Source organism: Ovis canadensis, chromosome X, assembly GCF_042477335.2.
Source record: "Ovis canadensis isolate MfBH-ARS-UI-01 breed Bighorn chromosome X, ARS-UI_OviCan_v2, whole genome shotgun sequence".
NCBI classification, from domain to species: Eukaryota; Metazoa; Chordata; class Mammalia; order Artiodactyla; family Bovidae; genus Ovis; species Ovis canadensis.
Genome location: NC_091727.1, coordinates 88,378,627 through 88,405,690, shown reverse-complemented (window position 1 = coordinate 88,405,690; position 27,064 = coordinate 88,378,627). Strand labels below are relative to the sequence as shown.

Here is a 27,064-nt window from a genome sequence, read left to right as displayed (position 1 = left end):
TCACCATCTGCAGTGATTTTGGAGCCCAAGAAAATAAAGTCTGTCACTGTTTCCATTGTTTCCCCATCTATTTGCTGTGAAAGGCACAACAAAGCCTTGTGCTCACCAGGACCCAGGAGAAAGGAGCTTTGACACATTGTAATGACTAGATAAATCTTGACATTTTTGTTATTCTTAATAATAATGATAATTCACACATAGAAACTTCAGAGACTAATAATAATATGTCACAATAGCCAGTTACTATGTCCTAGGCACTAGAGATAGAAAGGTGAATGAGATAAGGCTTGGCCAACAGAGTAGACACTTGAAAAAACAGCCAGCTGTGTGTTGGATGAATCTGGGATATAAATGAGACCAGCAGGTTCTGGAATTCTGACTATTTCTACCCCTCAGAGTGTGGAGCACCCAGCTTCTGTTTCTAAGTCAGGCAAAGCAAAGCTCCCCACAAGCTGTTTTGGATTTGCTCAAGTCCTAGTGCTGGAGGATCTGGTTGGAAAATAATTGCTAGTGGAAAATGGGCCTTTTCTGATTTCTTCTGGGTTTGGCTAGGGAGTCTTCAGATCACAGGAAGGTAAGCATCTGCCCTATTTTTAGAAATTGCATAGAATTCTCTATTGCTTATGAAGTACTGAAAAATAAAACAGCATTGCTTGCTTAGTCCTCTCTCCATAAACCAAAGTTGACCTCACAAAGGGGAGATGCATCTAGTGTCATGGAAAGAGTGTGTGCCATGGACCTGGTCCCCAGCAACTGCTTCTGGCCATTGTGAGGCTCCACCTCTCAGAACCTCCACTACATTGATGGCCTAGTGCAGGGATGAATCCCTGCTTTATCTTTCTCAGGGAGGATCAAAGGAGCCCAGAGATGGAGTTTCAGACCAATCTCACGTGTGTGTGTGTGTGTGTGTGTGTGTGTGTGTGTGTAATTTTTGTGGTTAACGGAGCAGTGATGCTTGGTATTGAGTACAGGTGCTCAGCCCTGGAGCATGTTGTCAAAGCTTTGGCAACACTTTGGAGCAGGTGCTCATTCCCACGTGAAGAACATGCAGATTACTACAGTTGGATAAGGGAGGTGTGCATGTTCTTATCTTGGGAATAACAAGAACATAAAAATAGATTAATATCCTTCAAGTGTGAATGAAAAGAATAACAATGAAAAATCTGCTGTGAGCTTTGCACACGTTCTAGGTCTAACTCATTTTGAAAGGGGAAGAGCTTGTGCCAAGGTTCCTTGCTGAAGATAGTCTTTCAGGAAATTATATTCCTTTCAGCTGCCTCCTCCCTGTCTTAATCAAATGCATCGATGGTACGATGGAGCCAGCTTGCCGTTTCATGAAATCTCACGATTTCAGTGACTCAGTCGTCATTGAAAATGTGCAAGTATATGTAGCTTCATGTGCATTGGCCAGCAGAGAAGCACACTCCAACAGTAATTCAGGATCAGATTCTGCCACTAAGTAAATATAGCAGAGCTGAGGGAGAAGGTACACCTTCAAGAAGTGATTCATCCATCTAGGTGTCTGAAACACCTTTGAATAAATCCAGACGCACACCTCTAAAGCCAACGGTGGAAAGGTATGGATGACTAAGTTTCTCATTGATCAAATCTTCCTCCCCGTTTGCGGAAGAAACAACACTCCTATCCCAGGCTGGGGCTTACTCTATCATTAGGACCTGTGTCTTTTAAATGATGAGACTAATATTGGAGAAGACCAGTCTTACTCAGGAAACACTATCTAAATTTTCAAAGAAATCATTGTGTATTTTAAAGACACAGAGTAACTAGAATTCAGCTTGAAGCTGTTGTCATGTATAGTTACTTTGGACCAGTTTTGATGAATACATAAGTAGCGTTTGTCATGAATGTTATCAACTGCATACAAATGCACAACTCGAAAACACTTGGAAATAGTCTATCTTTTAAGTAGGTTAAGCATCCCCTCTAAATCTGGTATGCATTTTTAATGCACTTACCGCCTCCTTTTAAATAGTGCCAGGTAGAATCCAATCTGTGTCAGGGCTCCTCTGAATCATACTTACAGATTCTGCTTCAGCGGTTCCACCGTGAATGAATCTGTGAAGTATCTTCTTGCATTACAGCTCTTCAGACATCAAAGATTCTTTTTGAACTGGATAATTATAGAAGGGGGAAAAAACATGGTTTAGTGCTACCTGAGAGTTCTTATTAATATTACCTTTGAAATGACTAATTATGTTACCCATAAAGATTCGGGAAAAGTATTATGTAACTGACTCATTAAAAAGGCCTTTCATAAACTTTGATCCCCTCCTCCCAAGTTTGCCTTTATTTCCATCATTACATTGATTTTTAGATTTAATGTCCGTATACCAAAATGTTTGATGAATCCAGCATAGTCCGACATCGTTCAGCTTCACAAACTTTGTCATCTCTCCTGGGATGTTGAGCATATGATTTAATTACCCTCACTATTCGGAGAAAGTACCATGAGTCCTAAGACTCCAGCAAGATTTGAACAGCACCTCTTTTCAAAGCGAGTGTTTAAAAGAACTGAGGAGCTACCCTCTCTGCTAGTGGAGAGTGGGCACCTGAGGGGCCATGCCAACATTAAGACTTCAGCTCACAAACGCACTGTGTCAATAGCATGGTCCTAAACTTGTCACTAACAGTTAGGCTACATCAAGAGAAATGAGTATCAGAGCATGCAGAATGAGGATGGTGATCGTGCTGCCCTGCCCTGAGCTGGCAGATCACACCTGAAACAGGAGATCCAGAGTCAGAAGAGCCCCAGGCAGTCCTGAGTCCCTCCTGGGAGCACCTGAGATAGTTGACAGAACGCAGAATTCAGGCATGAGAAGAGAAGTTGAAGATTCCCTGTCAATGAATGAACAAGTTTCCAATGTCTCCGACTGGAGGAAAGATGGCACCAGGGGATCAGGCTGCTGTCTTCCAACAGCTTGTCGGGAGAAAGAAGAAATGATGTGTTCTGTGTGGCTCCAAAGGGCGATCCTGAGGTAGAACCTCTTGGGAGACAGATTTTTTTAGCTCCTGGCTGGAAAGAATAGTGTGATCAGGCTGTCTGAACATGAGACTGGCTGCTTTGAACAGTAGTGAGCTCCCCATCACTGGCAATGTACAAGTGGATGTGGAATGGCCCTTTGTCTCAAAGATAGGCTTTAGGCAGAAGTGTGGAGCAGGGGAATGGACTGAATGACTTTAAGTTCCCCTGAAAAAATTTAAGCCAATTAAGTCAGTAGTTATTATAGAAAGGGCCTACCATATTTAGTGCCAAGAAAGTGTTTCATTTTTTGAAGTTCCTGCGAATAAAGTTGCTTTGTTTTTCCTCATCAGGAGATGACCCATCCCTGGCCTACTCCTCTCACTGCCATGCATACTCCTGGAAATTCTGAGCAGAGCACACTTTCCATCCCAGGACAGGTCAGTGATCTTCTTGCTCCATTTCCCTTGCTATGATGTCAGTTATACCAATCTTCCCATTGGAATTTTAAAAACAGAAATGGCCTTGGTGTTCTACTGCCATAAAATCTAGACTCTTTCGTGTCCCTCAGGATGTTAATACAAATAACATATGTATTGAAAGAGCATCTTTAAGAGAATGTCCACCAGATGCTAGCTTGTAGATCATTATTCCTAGAGCACCACCACTGGCCAAGCTACTGTCCCCAGAGCTGATGGACCAGAGAGAAGAGTGAACTCACCCCTTAAGAAAGACCCAATCAATGATGAAACAACATCCCAGACTGTTTTAATTAAAAAACCCAGTACTCTTCAGCCTAATGGATCAGTTTTCACTTTCATGTATCACGTTTAGTCCTCGCCCACAAGCAGACAGATTTTCACATGCCAACAAATCATATTGACAGAACCTTTTCTCCTACAGTTCTAGTGTAGAACTGTCAAGTGTTTCATATAAATTTTTCCTCACTTGCTCGCAGTAAGATTTTTTCTCAGCATTATTTTTTAAAATGCCTGAGTAGATGTGGATATTCCAATAACACATTTTAAAAGAAAAAAATAATGTCTTCCTTTCTCCCATCCAATTAGCCATCTATCCATCCATCCATCCACTCATCTATTCATCTATCCACCCATCCAGCCATCCATCCATTCACCCATCCACCTACCCACCCATCCATGCATCCATCCACCTATCTATTTACCCATCCATCCATCCACCCATCTACCTATTCATCTACCCACCCATTCATCCACCCATCTGTCCATCCACCCATCCATCCATTTATTCAGAAACCACTTACCAAGGATATACAATAAAGTTAGGGATGAAGAAAAACACGAAATGACAAAGCAATGTAGCATGTGCCCTCATAAAGAATAAAGGCCCTGAGAAGGATTTCATACTCCCTGGGGCGGTGACCAAGTGCTTAGAGGTGACATCACCTGGAGGCTGCTTACAACTTTGACAGGTGGAGAAGGGCCCAAGAGAAGAACACTCCATGCAGAACAGGAGAGCAAGGTACCTAGAGAGATCATGGTGGGATGTAGACTATTATGGTCTCAAGTGAACCCCAGGCACATAAGTACATCTCTGGGAAAGGCCTTGAATGCCAACCAAGGATATTGGACTTTATTTGTAGGAGAAACCCAATCACATCCTTTAATTTTAGAGTCATTGTTTTGAGAGCAACATTGGCCTAAACTGTTTAATCATCCCCTTCCACCTTTGAAAGGGACCAGAACTAAGTGAGCAGGTCCGGGGTGTGTCATTCCTTTCTGAAGTCCAACTCTCCGTGGTCAGGCTGCCCTGGGTTTGATATCCTTCTCCCTGGCATCGCAGCCAAGCGATCAATTCATCTATTTCAGGTGTTGAATCCAACATTTGTACAGTGATTGCAGTGTTTTCAGCTGTATTTTTCCAATTTTGCAGATAATATGTGCAAGTCGCAATTTTGACATTTGCAAGTGTTTACAATAGAACTGGTTGTTGAAATGAGATTTTATAGTAGGTGCAAAATTTGGAATCAGGCCTGGTCTGCATTTTCTGTCAATTATCTGTGCTACCATCAACCCCACGATAAAGGTAGACACAAGTGGGATAAAATGGTGAAACCAGTATGGCTACCCACCCACTCTTTTGTCTCCCTTGATTCCTGCCAAAAAGTTGATTTGAAAGAAAAGTACATTTTAAATAATAATAACAACATGAACAGCACATATAATGCTGTTGTGTGCCTAGCTTGGTTCTGAGCACTGACTACATAGCAAATAATTCAATCCTCACTATATTGGTGGACTTCCTATTGGCTCCGTGATAAAGAATCCATCGGCAGTGCAGGAGACCAGGTTCGATCCCTGGGTCAGGAAGATCCCCTGGATAAGGGAGTGGCTATGTACTCCAATATTCTTGCCTGGGAAGTTCCATGGACAGAGGAGCCTGGTGGGCTACAGTCCATGGGTTTGCAAAAGAGTCAGACACCGCTGAAGTGATTTAGCATGTACACATGCACTATGTTGGTAATTTGACTGTCCCTAGTTTACAGAGGAGAAAACTGAGGCACACAGTCAAGAAATGTGCTCAGAATCACTCAGCTAATAAATGAGTGAGCCTGTCTTTAGTGTTGGGTGTTTTAGTGATATGTTCATCACACCAGTTTATAGATGCACCAGTTCAGGTGCCATCTTCCGAAACGTGGGTATTCTCCAGCAAATACATGTACCTGCAGTGCTGGTCCTTTCCTTGTGCTTGCACCAGGACTAGGTGACACCAGCCTCTCAGAAAGCATCTATTTCTTCCTTTCACTACAGAGCTTTCCTGGAGGAAAGGGACTTAGGAGCTGCAGACCTGGCTGGTCTTCATCCTGGTTCTGCCATTTGCTGGCTGTGTGGTTCTGTCCAAGTTCTTCTAAGCATCAGTTTCCTCATTTGTACTGTGTGTGTGTGTGCATGAACATGTGTGCTATGAGTAATCCCAGTGGATTTTCCAGGCCAAATAATCTATGATTCTATAAACTTACAAAAACCAATACGCTTGAAAATCCTCAACTTAGTAAAATTTGCTTATCCATCTCAAATTGAAATGCCACGTTTTCAGATGGAAAATGGAAAAACTCTATGCCACATTGAGGGAGCTAGCTATGTCCCCTGGGGAAAGTCCCTTTAGGCAGAAGTTGGCAAATGACAGCCCATGTCTTTTTAGATTTTTAAATGGTTAAGATTTTCCAAAGAATATGAAAATTACTAGTAATATGAATGCTATGAGATGCTATGAGTGATATGGAACTCAAATTTCAGTGTCTATAAATCAAGCTTTCATGGAATCTAACCACACCAATTCATGTATGTCTTATCTATGACTGCCGCCACACTACAATGGCAGGGTTAGATAGTTATGACAGACACTATAGGTCCCTCAAAGCCTAAAATATTTACTCTCTGGCCCTTTATAGGAGAGGTTTGCCCACCCTTGCTCTAGAATCTAAATCCTACAGGAGCCTCTGATTTTATGATTAAGGCTATTATTTAAAATAGCTTGACATAAGTTTGTGAAAACATTTTGGCATTGTTATATTCTACTCCTAAAATTATCAGTGTGACATGTCCATACAAGAAGTGCACAAATCAAAGTCAGACATTTAAAAAAATTTGTATGACGTGAATCAACAATTGCTGTATGAACAATGCAAATTCTCCCCATGACCAAGCTATTTTTCAGTCGGGATTAGGTATGTATGCAAGAGAAGGCAATGGCAACCCATTCCAGTACTCTTGCCTGGAAAATCCCATGGGCAGAGGAGCCTGGTAGGCTGTAGTCCATGGGGTCGCTAAGAGTCAGACACGACTGAGTGACTTCACTTTCACTTTTCACTTTCATGCATTGGAGAAGGAAATGGCAACCCACTCCAGTGTTCTTGCCTGGAGAATCCCAGGGACGGGGGAGCCTGGTGGGCTGCCGTCTATGGGGTCGCACAGAGTCAGACACAACTGAAGAGACTTAGCAGCAGCAGCAGCAGCAGCAAAGGAACTTGGGTAATATCCAAAGATGTTTCATTGGTTTGGAATTCTGGTTTGAAACAGGCTTACCAAGCTAAACATTAAAAACTGTATCAAGAATACATAACAGATTTGACTCAAATTCAGTCAAAAATATAACCCTCCAATTTGTTTCATGCATCACTGCTCTGAAGCCTCAAACAACTGACTGGGTCTGATGTCCACGATACATGGATGAAGGGTAAAAACTCAGTCCAGATTTCTGGGAGCAGTACAAAGGCTGGCCATAATCAGAGATACCATTTATTTGACTCTGAATGCTGTTGTTTGATTCCTGAAGCTATGCAAGACCAAACTTGTCCTATACAATTGTAATTAAATTAAAAAAAAATAATGAACATATAGTTACGGACAAATGGTTAACTCCTCATTTATTTGGCACTCTGGGAAATGTGATGTGCTGGATAACTGAAATTCTTGGATAACAAAAGGCTATCCTTCCATCAGTCAGTTCAGTTCAGTTGCTCAGTTGTGTCCGACTGTTTGCAACCCCATGGACTATATAGTCCATGGAATTCTCGAGGCCAGAATACTGGAGTGGGTAGCCTTTCCCTTCTCCAGGGGATCTTCCCAACCCAGGGATTGAACCCAGGTCTCCTGCATTGCAGGCAGATTCTTTACCATCTGAGCCACCAGGGAAGTCCAAGTAATATTATACTATGCTGTAATTGTGTCCTTGGGAGCTATTGACATGGCTAGGAATGCTTGCCTGTGTATTAAATGGCCATAGACTCTGGTGTATTTTCAGTTCTGATTGTGCTGTGTCACTTGCTTTGGCCCCCTGTGCTGTCAGGTTTCACGTCTCAATGTTTCTAGTGGCTGTGTTTTTAGAAATGTTTCCCCTTCCTCACCATGTATAATTTGCTAAGGGGTGGGAATCAGATGGCGAAGCTTGTTAGGGTCTTTTGTCAAAAGTTAGTTGTCTAGCAGACTGGGAAAAGGATGGCAGTGTAGGGTGGAGAAGCCCTTGAGCAGCAAACTACCTGGGCTTAGTGTCAGCCCTTTGCTTGAGAGACCTTTCTCCTGTCTTGTGGAGTTTCTGCTCATCTTCTGGTGTGGTGATCATGCCAGAAGATAAGTGTCTTGGGTAACAGAATCATGCTACATAGATTGGAAAACTCACTTTCAATTTAAACACAGCATCATCATCATTCTAGCTCACTTCCCTTACATAGAATAATGCTGTGATCTTATTTTTACTCTATAGGGAGGTAAGATTAAGCTTAAAGAATAGATTACTTGCAGCAGATTGATATAATTCTTTTAAAGAATTTTTTATTTGAACTATAGTTGATTTACAATGTTTTGTTAGTTTTACATGAACAGCAAAGTGAGTCAGTTATGTAGACGTGTGTGTGTGTGTGTGTGTGTGTGTGTGTGTGTGTGTGTATGTTCTTAATATAACTAATTCTTGTATTTATTTGAATTCATTGTCTCTGGTTGGAAACAGTTGCTTTGCCTTTGAAATTCCCTCCTTCCTCCACACATGTGTCCATGCTCCCAGAAGGCCTGATGTGTGCAAATCCGGATTTCTTAACACACTTATAAGTCATGTTGAGGGTGACTTTCAAGTAAAATTGAAATCTCTTTAGATTACACGCTCCACTCTCGTAGTTGGAATTGCTTCCTATACATCTCCAACTTTGCAATGAAGTTTTAAGAACACTTTTCTTGTAAAAATAAGAGACATCTATTGCATATGTGTCACCGTCAAGGTAGAAAATTGGAGTTGTTTCTATAAAATGGAACAATTGAGCCAGTCTGTTAATTACAGTGTCGTGTATACCTCTACCAAAGTCATGATCCTTTGTTTGAACTGAGTCCCCTTTACTTCCATAGAGGCATCATTGCCTAGCTAAGTGAGAAATTATACATTTGAATCTCACACACATGGGTTGTTTGTTCCCACATTGCACACATTTCCAAACAGATACCAGTCTTATGTGTAATTCTGATAAAATGGCACTTATGGTCAAGTTGTAGCAGGTTTAGCTGGCAAATGTCTATCCTTTAAGTAGAGCTACCGACAGTAGCCTAATTAATGGACTCCTTAACTCTGGTTTCCTATTTGCCAACATTAGTCAAGTTATATCTTCAGCAGTAACAAACAGACCTTTTGTTTCTTTTGTATCATTTAACTAATGTTTGTATTGTCCGTGTTCTTCCTTATAGGAATCCCAACATCTGACTCCAGGATTTGCCTTACAAAGTAAGTGTTGTGAAAAAAAAAAAAAATATTTCTTGGTCAAAACCATTATCTCCTTTCCTCCCTCACTTTCTTCTCTTTCCTACCTAATATTATGAAAACATGAAATAACAATAAGAAAAAGTCACATTGTGATATATCCAATTGGTTTCCTTTTTACTTCATCTGTTATACATGGCAGGATTCTGTGAAAAAGTGTAACTGAAAGGGCTGCATGTTCAAGACCAATGTTGTTCAGAATTATCATTTGACAGTAGAAAACGTGGATGGTAAATGTCTATGCGCTTTCTTTTCAGAGTGGAGTGACCCGACCAGCAGAGCTTCTACAAAGTGAGTACCGTTCAAGTCCCGAGTATTCAGGTTTCTGGAACAGGCTTCTTCAGGGGCATTTGGCAAGGAAAATGTACTTTGGTGCTGAGGGAATCTTATTCTCTCTGCTGCTCCTTGAAAATAGGAAACTTGCCTCTTAACAATGTGGAGTGTGATTAGAGGGGAGAATGAGACTTCCCACGATAAGCCAATAACAGCCAAAATGAATGAAATCACCATTAGGCTCTCTAGCATTGTAGATACAAACTGGGTCAAAAATAACTGTGTTTCTTGAGTTGTTTGAGCTATCTGAGTTGTTTGAACTGTGATTCTTCAGTTGTATAGTTGTTTGAACATTATGTCACTTCAGCCACAGACATCTTTATATGTAACATTCGGCCACCACTGACTAGGATGGAGAAAGAAGCTGCCTAAGTAGCTGTGATTGAACATGAGGGCTTGAGTGCATTTTTCTGGCCAGTCAGCCTGGGACCTCGCTGTTCACAGGTCATCTGGTGACTGTATATTAAAAATAAACAAGGGCAGCCAGCAAGAGATGGAATAAGAGATTGCATGATACTAGGTTGAAGTTCAGAAGCCAGGGCCCTGCAATTCACACTGTCACAATTCACAAGACCACACTGTCTTCATTTTTTATTAATGTTCACTGAAGGAGGGGCTTGGAGAAACCAATTTCCTCAGATTAACTATTGTAGATTTTGTAATATCCATTTGTCCAAGAGCATATCAAGGGAATAGTTCTCTCACAACTTCTTTCATTCCTAATAATAGAAAATGGAAGCCAACTTTTCTGTGTGAGTAATAGTCACATACTTGAAAATTTTCAAAATGAAATAATGTATGTCATTTGAGTGGCCTAATGGCACACTTGAAGTGAATTGCTCACCTTTTGGAAGATCACGAATAATTGTATAAAACAACTGGGAATGACTCCCAAATAGACCAAGGCTCTGAGAAAGTCAGTGGTATTTCCATGGTCTTAGTTCTGTTTAGTACTAAATTCCCCCAAACACTGACCTCATCATCAGTCCTCTTATTTGGTTTTCTGGCCTGATCTGTGCCTTCTAAGTCAAGGTTCCATTTCAATACCCAAGAATTTTCCATTTAAAGAATCCTGGGAAAAAGAAAGAAAGAAGAGGAAAATAAAACTATAACCTTGATTTAAGGGCCAAATTACACAGAAATGTGGTAATTGAATTTTTTTTTTTTTTTTGGCTGTGTTGGGTCCTTGTTGTGGTGCTTGGATTTCTCTCAAGTCATAGCTTGCAGGTTCCAAATCGCATGGGCTCAGTAGTTGTGGTACACAAGCTTAGTTCCCCCATGGCAGGTGGGATCTTAGTTCCCCAGCTAAGGGACAGACCTAGGTCCCCTGCATTGCAAAGTGGATTCTTAAGCATTGGACCACCAGGGAAGTCCCAAAATCATCTTTGATATTGTTCATTCCAGCTTTTCCAGTCATCATTTTGCGTTGACCTCTCCCTTGTTATCCTAGTAGAAAATAAACCTTATTCTCCTTACCTCTACTCCTAAATTGCTCCACTCTTATTCCAAAGCCAGTATAATTCACAAACACACACACGCATACACTCACACACACACACACACATAGTTGAGCATTCAGGAAATCAGTGCAGGTTTCCCAACATGAAAACTTACAAGAATATTTTTTCCATTGTAAAAAGATTCTACTCCTAAAGCAGGAGTTTTAGGCTCCTGCTGTGAAATTTCCATATAGACCATAAAATGCAATATTTCAGTAGCTTGTAACTAACAGAAATAAACTTGTCAATTGTGATTTATAGCTAGAGGCTGCATCTCCAGACAGTAGCACTGGGTATACAGTGCATTTAGTAGGGCTAATGTGCCCTATAGGCATTGTCGATAAAACTGGAAGACACTGAGTCTGTTTAATGAGTGAACCGCTCTTCTTTTAGTTGCTTGATCTAAAGTCTAAGTATTGTTTGTCAGACTTCAGCTGGAATAAATGACCTTCTTGTGGTAGGGTATAGGTTTAACACAGGACAGATCAGAGCTATAATAATTGTTGTCACTTTTAGCTTCCAAATTATTATCAACTTAGCCATTATTTTACTACACTGTGCTTTTTAAGTCAGTTTCTAGGCTTTTTCATCTGGCAAGGTCATCCTCCAGGCATCTGAGAACATCCTGCATGTATTCAGACTGTTAGTGGCTGGAGGTTAGTGAGAAGCAGCCCCAAGACAGCCCTTCTGCAGGAGAGAATCCCTCCTAAGGCTTACAAACGTCCTGGGCAAGCCCCTAGCCCCTCACTGCAGTAGGAAGACATGGGAGCCTTGTAAATCAAAGTCCTTTTGCTACTGGACTACTTGATTGTTTTCCTCATCTTGGCCTCATTTCCCCAGCGATGAAATGCAGATCTTCCATTTGGGCCTGGGTTGTTTATAAGGACTACATGGATCAGCACCAGGACTGAAAATACCAGTGCAGGGTTCCCCAAGTGCAAGCTCGGAACTAACCAGACTGTGATGTGGCGGGATCACTGGCCTTGGGAGGATGGAAGTTCTCACCCCAGCATGCTCCATTGACACACAGTGCTTTCTATAGGGTGTCCATCTAAGTGATGACATCCTACCTGTTCCAGCTGGAACCCTGACTTCCCAGGAGGTCAGAGCATGAAACTGGGAGAGTTTCAAGATCCAGGCTTGAGTCTCTGTTCCATGACACTGATGGCATTGGGGAAAAGCATTGACTTCGGATTCAGAGGATTAAAGTTTAAATCAAGGGGGAATTTATTTTTATTTTTTATTTTTTATTATTTATTTTTATTTCAGAGTATAGAGATAGAGCCCCTTGAGGGACATGAGGCAAATAACAAACATATGTATATATGCATATTGGTATACATGCAAACACTTGTCACAATTCAAATGTAAACAGTTATACGTTTCTAGTAATTCAGCTCAACCTTAAAGTGCATTGAATGTAAACCCTTAATAATTTCTGGAGGAAAGAAGACACCGGAGGTTTTGTTTCCCTCAACTTGTATAAGTCAGAGTTGTATTATAGTCTTAGAACAGGCCTCACCCAGGTCTTCTAAATCCAGTGGAGTTTCTAGCCTCCTTCAAAAAAGGTCTCTTTCCCCCAAAAGAGTGGGACATGGGCTATTGAAGGTCAAGTTGTATTTCTCAGGCTGTAGAGTTGTTTAGTTCTACAGTGATACCATGTCCGTCCTGCCTCTAAATCACCCATTTATTTCAGGGAAAAGATTCAGAGATTGAAGGGACACCCTAGACTATGGGTTACCTTCTAGTTTCTTTATGACACCATTAAAGAACAATGGAGGAGAAAGTGGAAATCAAATCCAAAAAACTTGAATTTTCTCCATTGAGTTAAATGTCTTCATCTAGTTGACTCTATCAGCTTGTCAATTATTTGTCAGTGCAGTAGCTTTACCAAAATACATGACTTTGTTTGTCTTTTATGAGCCATCCTGAATAGGGACAGATCAAATTCTTCCTGTAAATCATTTTCAGACAGCAACCATGAACTCAAGAGTATCCCTCTAGTCTTTCCTTGACTTTAGCTCATTTCGTGAGGACCAGTGAGAAGATGGCAGCTCCATATACGGATGTTTGAATATTTCCTTTGTCATCCTTGGTTGTTTGCCTTTGGATTCTATCAAGTTGGAAATCATGCAGACCCCCTTTTTATCAGGTATCTCCTGTGTTTTAGGTCGTGCTGTTGAGAATTCCTGGATAGTTTCCATAAAAGCCCAACATAAAGGTAGATGTAACCGTTAAGTCTGCTCTTTCCTTGCCATGAAACCAGTTTCTTCATTTATGGCACTGGCTACAAGTCTGAAAGCTTCCCAGCCATGGACCTAGACAGTTGACAAAAGACCTGACGAAGGGAATCTAGCTGTGGCCAGTTTACCTGTGGGTGACAACTATGCATACCACATGGACAAATTCTTGAATGTAGCACCAGATAAGAGGAAAGGAAGTTACACTCTCACAGGAATGGGAGACATCTGTGACAGTAATCACTGTGCTGGTGGATCATGGGCAAGGCTCGGTGCCAGGTCTCATGCCAGGTGCTTTTATATGCACCACCCTATTATATTTAGCAGGGCTTTCCTGGTGGCTCAGCTGGTAAAGAATCTGCCTGCAATGCAGGAGGCCCGGGTTTGATCCCTGGGCCAGGAAGATCCCCTGGAGGAGGAAATGGCTACCCATTCCAGTATTCTTGCCTGGAGAATCCCATGGACAGAGGAGCCTGGTGGCTACAGTCTATGCCAACCTGGAGGGGCTCCCAATAATTACCATTTTACAGATGAGAAAAATGACACTAGAATATCATCCCTCCTTATGAAGTATACACAGTTCAGTGGGAGGGCAAACTGACTATTTATCTTGAACAGACATGTTAGCTATGAGTACACAGGAGGGCCGAGTAAGTTACATTGCTCTTCATGGGAAAGCTTGCATGCTCAAAGCCTTCTCTTTTCCCACTGAGTTGTCCCTCCTCATGGAATCTGATGCAGTCAGGGGTTTGGTCACCAAATTTGGCATTTTGTACCTGGACACAAACCTTCAATAGACTTGAAGAGCTGAAGTTGATGATTCCAAACCTGGTTAAAGTTGCTTGATTTAACTGAAAGAACATTATTTTTCATCTTTTCTCTATAGGGTATGAAGACTTCGTTATCACAGGGAATAGAAAGATAATAAGAATGTTTTCTAGTTTGCTATGATCAGTAGCAAATGCTACATAATTTCTTAGATGAATTTTAAAACAATTTTTTAATCAATAAAACTCCAAAACACAAAAAACATGCATGAAAATTTTGACCATCTTTCTACAAAAACTTTCATCATGAAAAATGTTTCCTTTGAGAATCTGATTTGAGATTTAAGCAATTTCATATGTTCTTTCCTAAGCAGTTAATTTGGTCTTCTACTTAGATACAATTTCTGGAGCAAAGTAAATGTGTAACAAGGCAGGGGAAAAATGACTGTTATTTTCATAATCAGATTAATTCTTAATCAGAATAGATGATTTGGTACTTGGAATTTAGAAATACTACTAATCAGTTTAAGGCTTACAAAAACCAAACTAAACTCTCCCAATAAACTGGTAATCTTGGTGACTGTCACTGGTCGCAGCCATTCCAACTTTCAAACTGAGACATATGCCAACTCTTGCATTTAACCCATCTTGTATGCCCTGCATCTCAGAGCATGCCAACTTTTCCTAAGGACTTAATATATTTTTGGAAGTTCTCCACTACATCAGGGACAGCCACCTGGGAGCAGAGAAAACAAAATTTGGCAGCCTTTTCAAGCTGTGAATTAAAGGTAATTCACAGTTTGAAATGAATCAGCATGAGGTCCTTAAGAAGAGTAATCAGACATCAAGAGGATTTTATTTTGAGGACTGTATATTGGCTAATGTGACAACAAGCAATATTGGCATTTGCAATGTGCACGTCAAGAAGTATTGAAGCTGCTGGTGCTTGACAGGCGCCAAGACTGAAAACTGGGGCACCTTTGACAGGAACTGTGGATTTCTGCTTTCATTACAAAAGCTGCAAACATAGATGTTTGTGCTCAGGGAGCATAAATCTTGAAAGATCAGATTTGCTTTTTGTGTCTTTGTTCAGGTGCCCAAGATTTGTATATTTCAGGTGGATTTTGAGACATGTCTGTAATTAGAAACAAACATCTCTTTTTCTCTCAGGAAAAAGTCAAGTATGTCGTCTTTTCTACCTGATTTGCATCCATATTTATTTTCGTTCATTCACTATTTCGTTCCTTACAACAAAAATGCTTTGAGCCCCTATTATGTGTAAGGCTCTGGGCAACGCAGGGGGTTGTGCAGAGTGAAACCATGCACACTCCCCACCAACGAGCTCACAGGTTACTGAAAACTTCCGTGGATAACACCAGTATCTCAACCAGCTCCTACCCACTGAGCACCTGCAGCAAGTATGTCAGGAACTTTCTCTCTTTACAGACTCATAGGAGTCAGCACCTTATATTCTACAGCAGCAGAAACCAAAACTCAAGGATTTTGAGTGAGTCACCCTATGGGCCACAGTAACAGAACCACAACTGGACAGACTCCAGAGCACATATTCTTGACATGCACTTAAGCCATCCCCTTGGGATTCACCTATGACCTTTCCCTGGTGTCAGACCAAAGTAGACTGAACACTTGCATGCATGCTCAGTCATTTGTCTTCGTGACCCATGGACTGTGGCCCACCAGGCTCCTCTGTCCTTGGGATTTCCCAGGCAAGAATACTGGAGTGGGGAGCCATTTCCTCCTCCAGGGGATCTTCCTGACCCAGGAATTGAACCCTGTGTCTTCTGCATTGGCAGGTAGATTCTATACCACTGTGCCACCAGGGAAGCCCAAGCACAGTGCGGGCTAACATGGACCCTGTCATTTGCTTTCTATCAGGGAAAGGATTAGATCAGAACACTGTCATTGAGTCAGGCTCTCTGACACAGCATATGCTCATGGGTGCTGATGGGGACACTCTGTAGATACCTCAGCCTCAGCTCAGGGCCTGGAGAAGGCAATGGCACCCCACTCCAGTACTCTTGCCTGGAAAATCCCATGGACAGAGGAGCTTGGTAGGCTGCAGTCCATGAGGTCGCTAAGAGTTGGACATGACTGAGCGACTTCACTTTCACTTTTCACTTTCATGCACTGGAAAAGGAAATGGGTTGTTGCCTGGAGAATCCTAGGGACAGGGGAGCCTGGTGGGCTGCCATCTATGTGTTCGCACAGAGTTGGACACGACTGAAGTGACTCAGCAGCAGCAGCAGCAGCAGCAGCAGCTCAGGGCCAGCAGTCAGATTTTGTCACATGCCTGGAAGATGCTTCCTTTGGTGAGGTGGGGTGACTCAAACCTGTAAGGGACTTCACCACTCCTAGCAATTCCCACAAGGGTGATTTCAGTGGCCTGTGATGGTAACATTTCTCTCTAGAAATCTCTATTTTCGTATATGAAAGTAAAAAGAACAGAACTGATACTTGGGTTGGTTTTTATGACAGTTTTGTCCATCACCTTTCATGCTTACCAATGTGGAAATTGCTTTATTTTATTGAAAAGTTGCTTTATTTTACAACCTTATTTTTAAAAATTTAAAAATTATTCCCAGTGTTATCAATTGATGGCCCTATTTCTAAGTTCTCCTAGAGATTTTCAACAGTAAATAGGAGTGAGAAGCAGAAGAGGTTAAGAAGGGTGGCAAGAATACACAGACTGCTAAACTGCTAAATCACTTCAGTCGTGTCGACCCCATAGACGGCAGCCCACCAGGCTTCCCCGTCCCTGGGATTCTCCAGGCAAGAACACTGGAGTGGGTTGCCATTTCCTTCTCCAATGCATGAAAGTGAAAAGTGAAAGTGATGTCGCTCAGTCGTGTCCGACTCTTAGTGACCCCATGGACTGCAGCCTACCAGGCTCCTCTGTCCGTGGGATTTTCCAGGCAAGAGTGCTGGAGTGGGTTGCTATTGCCTTCTCCGGGAATACACAGAAGAACTATACAAAAAAGATCTTAATGACCCAGATATCCATGATGGTGTGATCACTCACCTATATCCAGACATCCTGGAATGTGAAGTCAAAGTGGGCCTTATGAAGTATTACTGCAAACAAAACTAGTGGAAGTAATGGAATTCCAGCTGAGCTATTTCAAATCCCCAAAGATGATGCTATTAAAGTACTGCACTCAGTATGCCAGCAAATTTGGAAAACTCAGCAGTGGCTACAGGAATGGAAAAGGTCAGTTATCATTCCAATCCCAAAGAAGGGCTATGCCAAATAATGCTCAAACTATTGACAATTGCACTCATTTCGCTTGCTAGCAAGATGATGCTCAAAATCCTTCATGCTAAACTTCAACAGTACATGAATGGAGAATTTCCAAATGTACAAGCTGAATTTAGAAAAAAAAACAGAGGAACCAGAGATCAAATTGCCAACATCTCTTGGATCATAGAAAAAGCAAGGAAATTCCAGATAAACATCTATTTCTACTTCATTGACTAAACTAAAGCCTTTGGCTGTGTGGATCACAACAAACTGTGGAAAATTCTTAAAGAGATGGGAATAACAGACCACCTTATCTGCCTCATGTGAAACCTGTATGCAGATCAAGAAGCAACAGAACTAGATATGAAACAATGGACTGGTTCAAAATTGGGAAAAGAGTACGTCAAGGCTGTATATTGTCACCTTGCTTATTTAACTTATATGGAGAATACATCATGCAAAGTACTATGCTGGAGGAAGCACAAGCTGGAATCATGTTTGCTGGGAGAAATATCAATAACCTCAGATATGCAGATGACACCATCTTAATGGCAGAAAATGAAGAGGAACTAAAGTGCCTCTTGACGAAGGTGAAAAAAGAGAGTGAAAAAGCTGGCTTAAAATTCAACATTCCAAAAACTAAGATCGTGGCATCCAGTCCCATCACTTCATGGCAAAGAGATGGGGAAAGAATGGATACAATGACAGACTTTATTTTCTTGGGCTCCAAAATCACTGCAGATGGTGACTATAGCCATGAAATTTAGAAGACACTTGCTTCTTGGAAGAAAAGCTATGACAAACCTAGACAGTGTATTAAGAAACAGAGACATCACTTTGCCAACATAGGTCCATCTAGTCAAAGCTATGATTTTTCCAGTAGTCATGTATGGATGTGAAAGTTGGACCATAAAGAAGCCTGAGCACTGAAGAACTGATGCTTTCAAACTGTGGTGCTGGAGAAGACTCTTGAGAGTCCCTTGGACTGCAAGGAGATCAAACCAGTCAATCCTAAAGAGAATCAGTCCTGACTATTCACTGAAGGACTGATGCTGAAGTTGAAGCTCCAATACTTTGGCCACCTGATACGAAGAGCCGACTCATTGGAAAAGACCCTGATGCTGGGAAGGATTGAAGGCAGGAGGAGAAGGGGATGACAGGGGATGAGATGGTTGGATGGCAACAACAACTCAATGGATGTGAGTTTGAGCAAAGCCCCAGAGATAGTGAAGGACAGGAAAGCCTGGTGTGCTATAGTCCATGGGGTCACAAAGAGTCAGACACGACTGAGCAACTGAGCAAGAACAGTCATTGAATGTGATGTTTTGATCACACACACACACACATGTGCACATCCTGTCTCCCAGAGTATCAAGCCCCTCTAATGCATCTGATCTAATGAGATGCTTGCACAGATGTGCACACTCTTTTTTCAATTACTAGGTTGTAAAATACCATGACCAGGACTACTTTTCACATGCCCAATGATTGCGAATTTGATAGCACTTTCACACAATACATTAACATCATGTGAGTGTTACAGCAATCCTATTAGATAGCCAGCTATGGAGTGGTGGAACTGGGCCTGGAAGCACGGATTCTGCCTTCCATCAGAGTGTGCTGCCTTGTCCCCATGTTCTCCAGATGCTGTGGGGCCAGAACTCATCAGTCAGAGCATAGACAAGTCTTCCAGGACCAGGAGAAGAAAATATAGCTGCAGTGCAAAAAGCCCCGTGGATCATTCTTAGAAATTAAAAAGAAACGAACAACCCCTCCTGAGAAAAAACAAACAAACAAACAAACAGAACAAAACCCTACCCAACTGAACCTAGAATGGATGAGAAGGGATATCCACCCTGCTTCTGAGCTATTCATTCTGCTTTTCCATCCTATCAAATATTTCACAGTCAGCCACATACTTTGCCCCAATTACAGTATCAGGAACATTCTGTTTAAGTGGTCTGTTCTTGACATCTTCTCAGAGCTGCTGAAAAGCCCTTCCACTTTACTAATGAGTGGGTAGCAATGTCGGTAGAACATGGCAGGTGCTTGCACGATCGTAGCCACATAATTAGTAGAAAAATCAGACAAATGCCTTTTTCTGTGGTTCATGCTTCCACTGCAATGTGAGGACCAGAAAAGGAAAAGGTCTCAAAACTATTTGATTGACATTTGCAAATATGCTGCCAGTGTTGGGACAGAGAAAGGTAGGGTTGGAATATGCTTTATGAAACCCAGTGGGACACAGTTGTTTTTCTTTGCTGCCCTGTGAGATCTTGGCACCCAAGTACAGCCCCTAATATACCACTTGGTCCTCAGCGAAGTTCTAGGATGTTTGAGAGAGTGATGAAGAAGCAAAGGTCATTGAAGGTCATGATTTACAGAGCAACCAACAGTCCTCTCACCACCACTGCCTAAGTTCAGGAGTTACCTCGTTTTTGCAACAGTTGCCCACTTTTAAAAAATACCCATTAGATAACTCAATATCATAACTATGTGGGAAATTTCTATATTTGCAAGAGAAAACTCCAGAAGGGGATGTAGTGCTGGTAATTTCTAGAAATTGTCTACAGTATCTAGAAATTCCAAGGGTCATTCTATATTTCTCCAAAATCATTCTCATATATCGTGTAACATGGGCCAAAAGGAAGCAAACTAACTGCATGTGAGCTGTGTGGTGGGTCTTTGTTGCAGCTGCAGGTTCGTTCTGTCTCTAGTTGTGGTATGCAGGGGCTTCTCTAGTGGCAGCATGAGGGCTTTTCCTATTGCAGTACAAGGGCTCTGTAGTTGCAGTGCACAGAGTTCTATAGTCTTGGTGCCTAGGCTTAGTTGACCAGCCATATGTGGGATCTTAGTTCCTGGACCAGGGATTGAATCTGCATCCCCTGCATTAGAAGGCAGATTCTTAACCACTGGACCACCAAGGAAGTCCTTAGAGTCATCGTTTGCAGGCACCATCTGTGGGCCAGGCGCTGTGGCCAACATTTCACAAGCATTAGCTGTGTCATCCTCACAGCATCTCTGAGGTGGTATGTCATCATCTCCACTTCCAAGACTCCTCTCTCAAAGGCTCAAAGAGGGCACCTAGCAAACAGCCCAGACACCTACAGACAGACAGCCAATGCCGGTGATAATGCTGGAACCAGGCCTGCTTGACGTCCTCTGGGCTGTGCCACACTGCTCTACTTCACTTGTTTCCTCACCTGCTGTCTTCACTGCCCCTTTGTAAAAGGAAACTGATTTTATGGAGAAGGAAATTGCATCTCAGATCCTTTCAATGACTATTTCAAGATGACAAAGCCAGGTATGATTGGAGACAGAGTCTCTAGGATTCTTGGAGTACAAAACTCGAACTTTTCTTTCTGAGATCCTGTCTGCCACACTTGTATAAAGTTTCAATTGAACAATTATGAATTAAGTACAGAGATAGACAATACTCTTCTGGTTCTATGACATCTTCTGTTTCCACACAGGGCATTATCTTTGTGACATTTGGGCTTGACTCAATTCTGGGAGCCAGAAGACAGAGGAGGGGCCTCAGGTGCTGGGCCTGCACTTCCGGGTAGCTCAAATTGCAGCTCTCGCTCTTCCTGCCATATGACTTGATGAAGTCACCTGGCATTTTTCTGAGCCTTTGTTTCAGCAGATGTAACACAGAGATGTGCTATTGCTCAGACTCTATCATGAAATGCACTAACATTAGGGGATTCCTGAATGGGCTTTGCCAACCATCATTTGGCATTAATTCTCTCCTCATGTTATCACTGAGGAAAGTCATGCTCAGATGGCATAAGCGTGGGCCCTAAGCTCACACAACTCACTGTTGCAAGGCTTCTTGTCCCACTTCTTGGGCCCTAATTGAGTTCTCTTTTTGCTAGTATCTGCCATTACTTCTCACAAATGTTTTGTTGATGTGGTTTAGATCAAAGGATCAATTCCCAATGCAGACAAGAGAGTGATGCTGGACTGGAAGCCAGTTGTATGTGGACCACTCTTCTACTTAGCTTAGATGTCCCCAACACACTTCTGGATGCTCCACCCACAAGGAATCATTCATTATTTGATTCATTGACAGTTTGAGCATTTGAAAAAGAATCTGAATTGTTGTTGTTGTTGTTGTTTTTAATCACATACATTTTTTCAATCTCACTGTCTTAGAGAATGGAATTTGGGAGTTAGATTTACCCTATCTTCATGCTTTTGAGGAGGGGGCCTGTTTTATTCTGAGGTTGAAGAGGACCTGAAGCCAGTGACCTGTCTTGACCTTTACAACTGGATTAAAATTCCAGGTTGCTACTGTGGTAACCATACCTTGAAAATTAGATCCTGACAGTCACAAGAAATTTAAAAGTTCACTGCTGCCATGAACTTTGAAGAAAGGTCACTTAAGATTGTTAGAGACAGCCTCTTGATTTAAATAATCTGCCTTTCTGTCTGGTATGCGTGTGTGTTTGGGGGGGTGGCACAAAGAGATTATATCTTGATGAATTTTTTAAATATAAAAAATGGTTGTGGTTTGAAGCAGAGCAATTTTCTGCATGAAATTTAAATCAGCGTCAGTTCAATTTATAGTATTCACAGAGTTGTGATATTCAGGGTGGCAGGAAGCCAAGAGACACAGAAAAGATGTAAAGACACTGAGAAAAGATACTCCTGGGGGGTCCTTCGCAGACAAACCTGAGTGGCCATTGGTCCAAATGGCAGCCACTGTCAAACCACAGGCTACTGGGCCCAGGGTTCTGCAGAGGATGGAAATAACAGAGCAGTCACATGACAGACTTGTAGATCAAGACAGCAGGCAGGCGCTGATTTGCCCAGTGGCATGAAGAGCTGCTCCCAAAGCGAGGGCAGTAGAAACCAAGCAATATGGGGCATCTCACCTCTGAAGCAGATGAGGGATTGAGGAATTTGAAATTCCAGAAATTCTCCATCCTTCCTTTTGTATTTATTTCTCTCTCAAGACAAGCAGTTCATGGTGACTCTGGCTTTATAATTAGTTTGAGCTCTGTCTGTGGTTCCATAACAGGCTTTTAAAAAATTTGATTGGGCTTTTTTTGACACGCTACAACAGGATTGGAATGTGTTTCTTAGGCAACACATTAAAAAATAGCTCTTTAACGCTCTGAAAGGAGCAGTTTCCCACCAGAAGTGATGATCTCACTCTGGGAAAGTTGGCAGACTCTTTCCCACACAACAGAGAGCAAATATTCAACCTGTTGGACGATATCAGGTAGCTGAGGAAAGGATGGGAGGCAGCAGGATGATATCAGGTAGTTGGGGGAGGGATGTGAAGCAACAGGAACTCTAGCCTTCCACAGAGGGGCGGCTCTGGCTGAAGACCTGAGGGGATAACCTCTCATATCCCTTGAGTGTCTCTTCAGCCTGGTTTGGTCAGTCTGTGTGCCAAGGAGGCTGGGACGATAATGATGGAATTGCGATATTCCTACAACCCAAGAAATGCTTAGGAAAGCCCAGCAAACACTACCAGTATTCCCCTCGAGAGGGTTCTAGAACCTCAGGTAACACCTTCGGCTCTACTGACATAATAGGTTCACAAGTCTCTCCTTAGGGACAAGGGTGGTATGGATTCACCTGTGCTTTCTTAGCAACTAGTACACAACCTGCTGCATGATAGATAACCAGAAATTGTTCTCGAGTGAATAGTACAAGGTCAAATAAGGATCCAGAAGGTGTCAGCTATTCTGAATTAAAAATAACATTTTTTGAGATCTTTTATTTTTAGATTCCTCAATCCATATTGAAAAGGCAATGTCATAAGAAGAAATAAAAATGTGTGAGTGTGTGCACATGTGCGTGTCTAAGTAGTGTAGTCATGGAAATCCATGTAATGTAGAGATTTAAGTGGACAGGCTCCAGAGCCTGGATTCAAGTCCCAATTTCACTGTTCAGTTGGTAAAGAATCTGCTTGCAATGTTGGATACCTGGGTTCAATCCCTGGGTTGGGAAGATCCCCTGGAGAAGGGAACAGCTACCCACTCCAGTATTCTGGCCTGGAGAATTTCATGGACTGTATAATCCATGGGATCACAAGGAGTCAAACATGACTGAACGACTTTCACTTCACTTTGGCCAAGTTACTTAACCTTTCTGTCACTCAGTTTCTTCATCTGTAAAATGGGGATGATAATAGCACCTGCATGATAGCACTAAATGATTGAACTGCTTATTATAGTGCTAGGTACATAGGCAGTTCTCATTAGACGTTAACTGTTTTATTCATTATGCTTAAAGTTAATACTGTCATTATTACTGTATGCTCTGAGGCAGAGCCCTTTGTGCTGCATTCTACTCTTCAGTCACTTGGGGAGTCCTTCCTTCCATTTCCCTGAATTCTCCCAGAGGCTCCCAGTTCAAGGAAGACCTCTCCAGAACAAGCCTTTCCTCTGTGGACTCACTTACCCCAGGACCCAGGGGCAAAAATGAAGAATGGTGGAAATGTGTCAAATTCATCCACTTTGGGAACTAAGCACTTTCTTCTTGGGAGCTCACCACAGCATCTTATCACAGCCACACTTGTGCTTTAAATTCTGTGATTATTTGAAAACAAACAAACAAACAAAGCTATGACTTAACGATGTCTAGGTACTCTGCTGAATGTTTTATGTTCACTAGCTAATTGAATATTCACAATCCAGTGAGATGTTGGCACCACTCTCACCCACATTTTACCCAGAAGAAACTAAGGTTCATGAATGGAAACTAAGTTCTTCCAGCCAGTAATGGTGGGTTCATGTCTTGAGCCTATGTCAGGCTGACTCCAGTAAGAGACTCCTGAAATGCCACCTTGCTGCCAATCCTGCAATCTACCAGACTCTATTGTCTTGGCAAATGCAACACATTCTTGGCAAATGCAACACGTTCTCAGAGATAACAGAGGGCCAGAACTTGACCCAAGATGTTTTTTGTCTCTGATTCCCAGGATAGCTTCTCACCTTTGGTAAAATCACCACTGGGGTAATTTCATAATTGTGGATTGCTTGGCTGACATCTATGTGAATGACTATTTCTGAAATATTAGAGCAACACATTGGCAGTGTTCTAATCAAGTAGCACAGAATCCTTTTCTGATTTCCCTCTTTTTCTGGCATGCATAAAGGATTCGTCCGAATAACAACAACAACAAAAATCAATAAAATTTCATGAACAAGCCCCCACCATTCTGTGAAATAAGCACTGTAATTCCTTGCCTTGTCGAATCATTCTTGATGCTGCATATCTGTTTCCTTGGTCTTAAAAGACATTTCAGACTCTGCCTTTAATTATGATCAGACTTGACTTTGAATCCCTTGAGAAATAAGCTTGTTTTTGCTGAGAGGAAAGGTAAAGTAACATTCAAATAGGTTTTAAAAATAAGAATGAAATTTCAGAAGACACACTATTGTACGACATACTGTATATCAAAATATATCAGCACATAGTTGTAACAGTAGTTTAGTAAACACATTACTGAGTGAACTATGATAAATAATCCGCTGAGGTGCTATTTTGCTCAGTCCTAAACACTGGGTTCAGAGTATATCACCATAAAGTAGATAGGAAGTGTTGAAAAATATTTGCTTATGTGTCTTTTTTTTAGAACATCTCTTTCAGGCCCAACAGACTAATTGTTTTTCTTCCCTTGCTAGGAAAAGTATACTATAAGGAATTTAGTTAAGTGGTATAGTAAGTGAAGATCTAAAAGAGTTTTAGAAGATAACAATTCTGAGCAAACAATTGTCTTTAGCAATTTGATTGTGAATGTGACAGAAATTAAATATAAAACACAATCAAAGGAGGATCAATGAAATCTTTCCAATCTGTAACCTAATTTAGAACCCAGCATCACTTTTATTGTCTACTGGCACATCTATTATTATAAGAACCTGAAACTGTAGGTAAAATAAATGTATCAGTACAAGTAAATGAATTTCCATGTTCTGGAGAGTGATTTTTTTCCTCTGGACAGCCTGAATTATCCTGGTTAAGAGGCCACCTCTGTGGAAGAGCAGGGCTCGTGAAGACCATTCTTTTGCATAGAGTTTTATATTAAACTCCTAGAAGCCCTGTTCCAAAATTATAGAATAATAGGAAGTATTTTTCTAGAAAATTCTTCTATTACTCTTGCTAAAACTTTTAGATCTAAACTAAAGTAACTTGACTCTTAAAATCAAAATCATGGTTCAGGTCGGATTTGTTGTCTTTTAATTCCATGTAAATAAAAGTATGATGAAACATTATGCACATCAGAGCATGTCAAACCAGGTCCAGTTTAAAGCCATAAGAAATTTCCCCCCGTTTGAACCTAGTTTGAAACTATTTTCCTAGTTTAATTCCATAACGTGAATGGTGCATATATACAAAGGTTTCAAAGCAGTGTTTCTCAGAAACAGCATTTCAATAGCTCCTCCTCTGCAAGAGAAGGCAAGGGACAAAGCTGACAAATCATGACAGTCTCTCATAATGAAAACCTGAGAATATGCACATCCACGTGCCCACTCCATCCCAGTGTAGTCTGGCTGAATGATGGTTATCATTGAATGACTGTGGCTCACAATTTTACGTGGGAGAGAAGAAAGGACATATAGAAAGATGTTTTCCCACTTGAAGCAAACCTGTCACAAAATTCTTGCATATATTTCCAAACAGATAAAAAGGTAATTTTTCACCCTTAAAAAGAATCCTTCACTTTGAAAATGATTCACCGCAGGTTTCCTCTAAATAGTAAGTTCATCTCATGCATTCACAATATGGTTTGATTTTCAAAATATCAATTTACATGCACTTTCCAGAAACAAATCTATTGTGCAAAATGATGCTCACTTGTATAGCATGAAAAAGGTAAAAATATGTTTAAAAAATCAGGATCAATAGTTTAGAGTGTACTCATCATTAATATTAATTATATATAGTCCAGCAGCTTTCACTAACACAAGTAGAGATGGAGATGCCACAGGCTGCCTCAGAGGTGGTTCCATAATGCTCATTCATAATTAGAGAAATGCCGTTATTTCGACAGCAGTCAATCAAACACAGCCTTGTTCTTGTTCTCATGGGAACCTAATCCTTCAGCCCCTTCTTCCCCCTTCAGTTTGCCTGGTTCACGGACATTCCATGAGGTGAAAATCTAACAATAAATTAGAGACAAAATTAGAGCCATTTTTATTACGACTAACATTGGGAATGGAATGTAATCCTTGGAGTGCAGAGTACTCACAGCCAACGTGAAATGGACTGATCAGTAACTAGAGCCGTGATGTAGCATCTCTCAGATCAAGAATTCTTTAAAGAACCCTGGCAGACAATGTGGAAAGGTTACCTGGAATCGTCATTTGGAATAGAGCAAAATGCCATTGAAAAGGGAGCCAGGACTGAGCTCCCTGCATTCATTGTGATGCGTTCATTCAGGTGCTGATGGCTTGGCTTTTTAACAACAGAGGTGTTTAGTCTCCGTTAGAGAGAGGGTCAGACCACGCAGGAAAACTGACAGCAACACAGAGACTGACATTCTGTGGATTTGCTTGTCTTCTAATACAATTTCTCTGGGAAACTTGTCTTCATCTTCATGAAATTAAGCAGCCTCCAAAACAAAGGAAAACCATCACCGGATCACTTGGCCAAACACAGTTTTGAACTTCCCTATGGAATTCAGCTTGAAAAGCTTTATCAAAGGTTTTGCTGAGCTGATCATACAGGATAAATTTTGGGTC

General features: G+C 41.5%; 1 protein-coding gene across 3 annotated transcripts in view; it reads left to right on the top strand.

The window, feature by feature from the left end:
* AFF2 (ALF transcription elongation factor 2) overlaps positions 1 to 27,064 on the top strand; it is a 538,570-nt gene that overhangs the window by 369,819 nt on the left and 141,687 nt on the right. For 2 of the 3 annotated variants that reach the window (XM_070290609.1, XM_070290610.1), the window contains exons 5-7: positions 3,334 to 3,420; positions 9,187 to 9,223; positions 9,517 to 9,550. In XM_070290609.1, coding sequence (XP_070146710.1) covers positions 3,334 to 3,420; positions 9,187 to 9,223; positions 9,517 to 9,550 — 158 coding nt within the window. The remainder of the gene's footprint in view (positions 1 to 3,333; positions 3,421 to 9,186; positions 9,224 to 9,516; positions 9,551 to 27,064) is intronic. The other variant, XM_070290611.1, reaches the window with a different exon arrangement.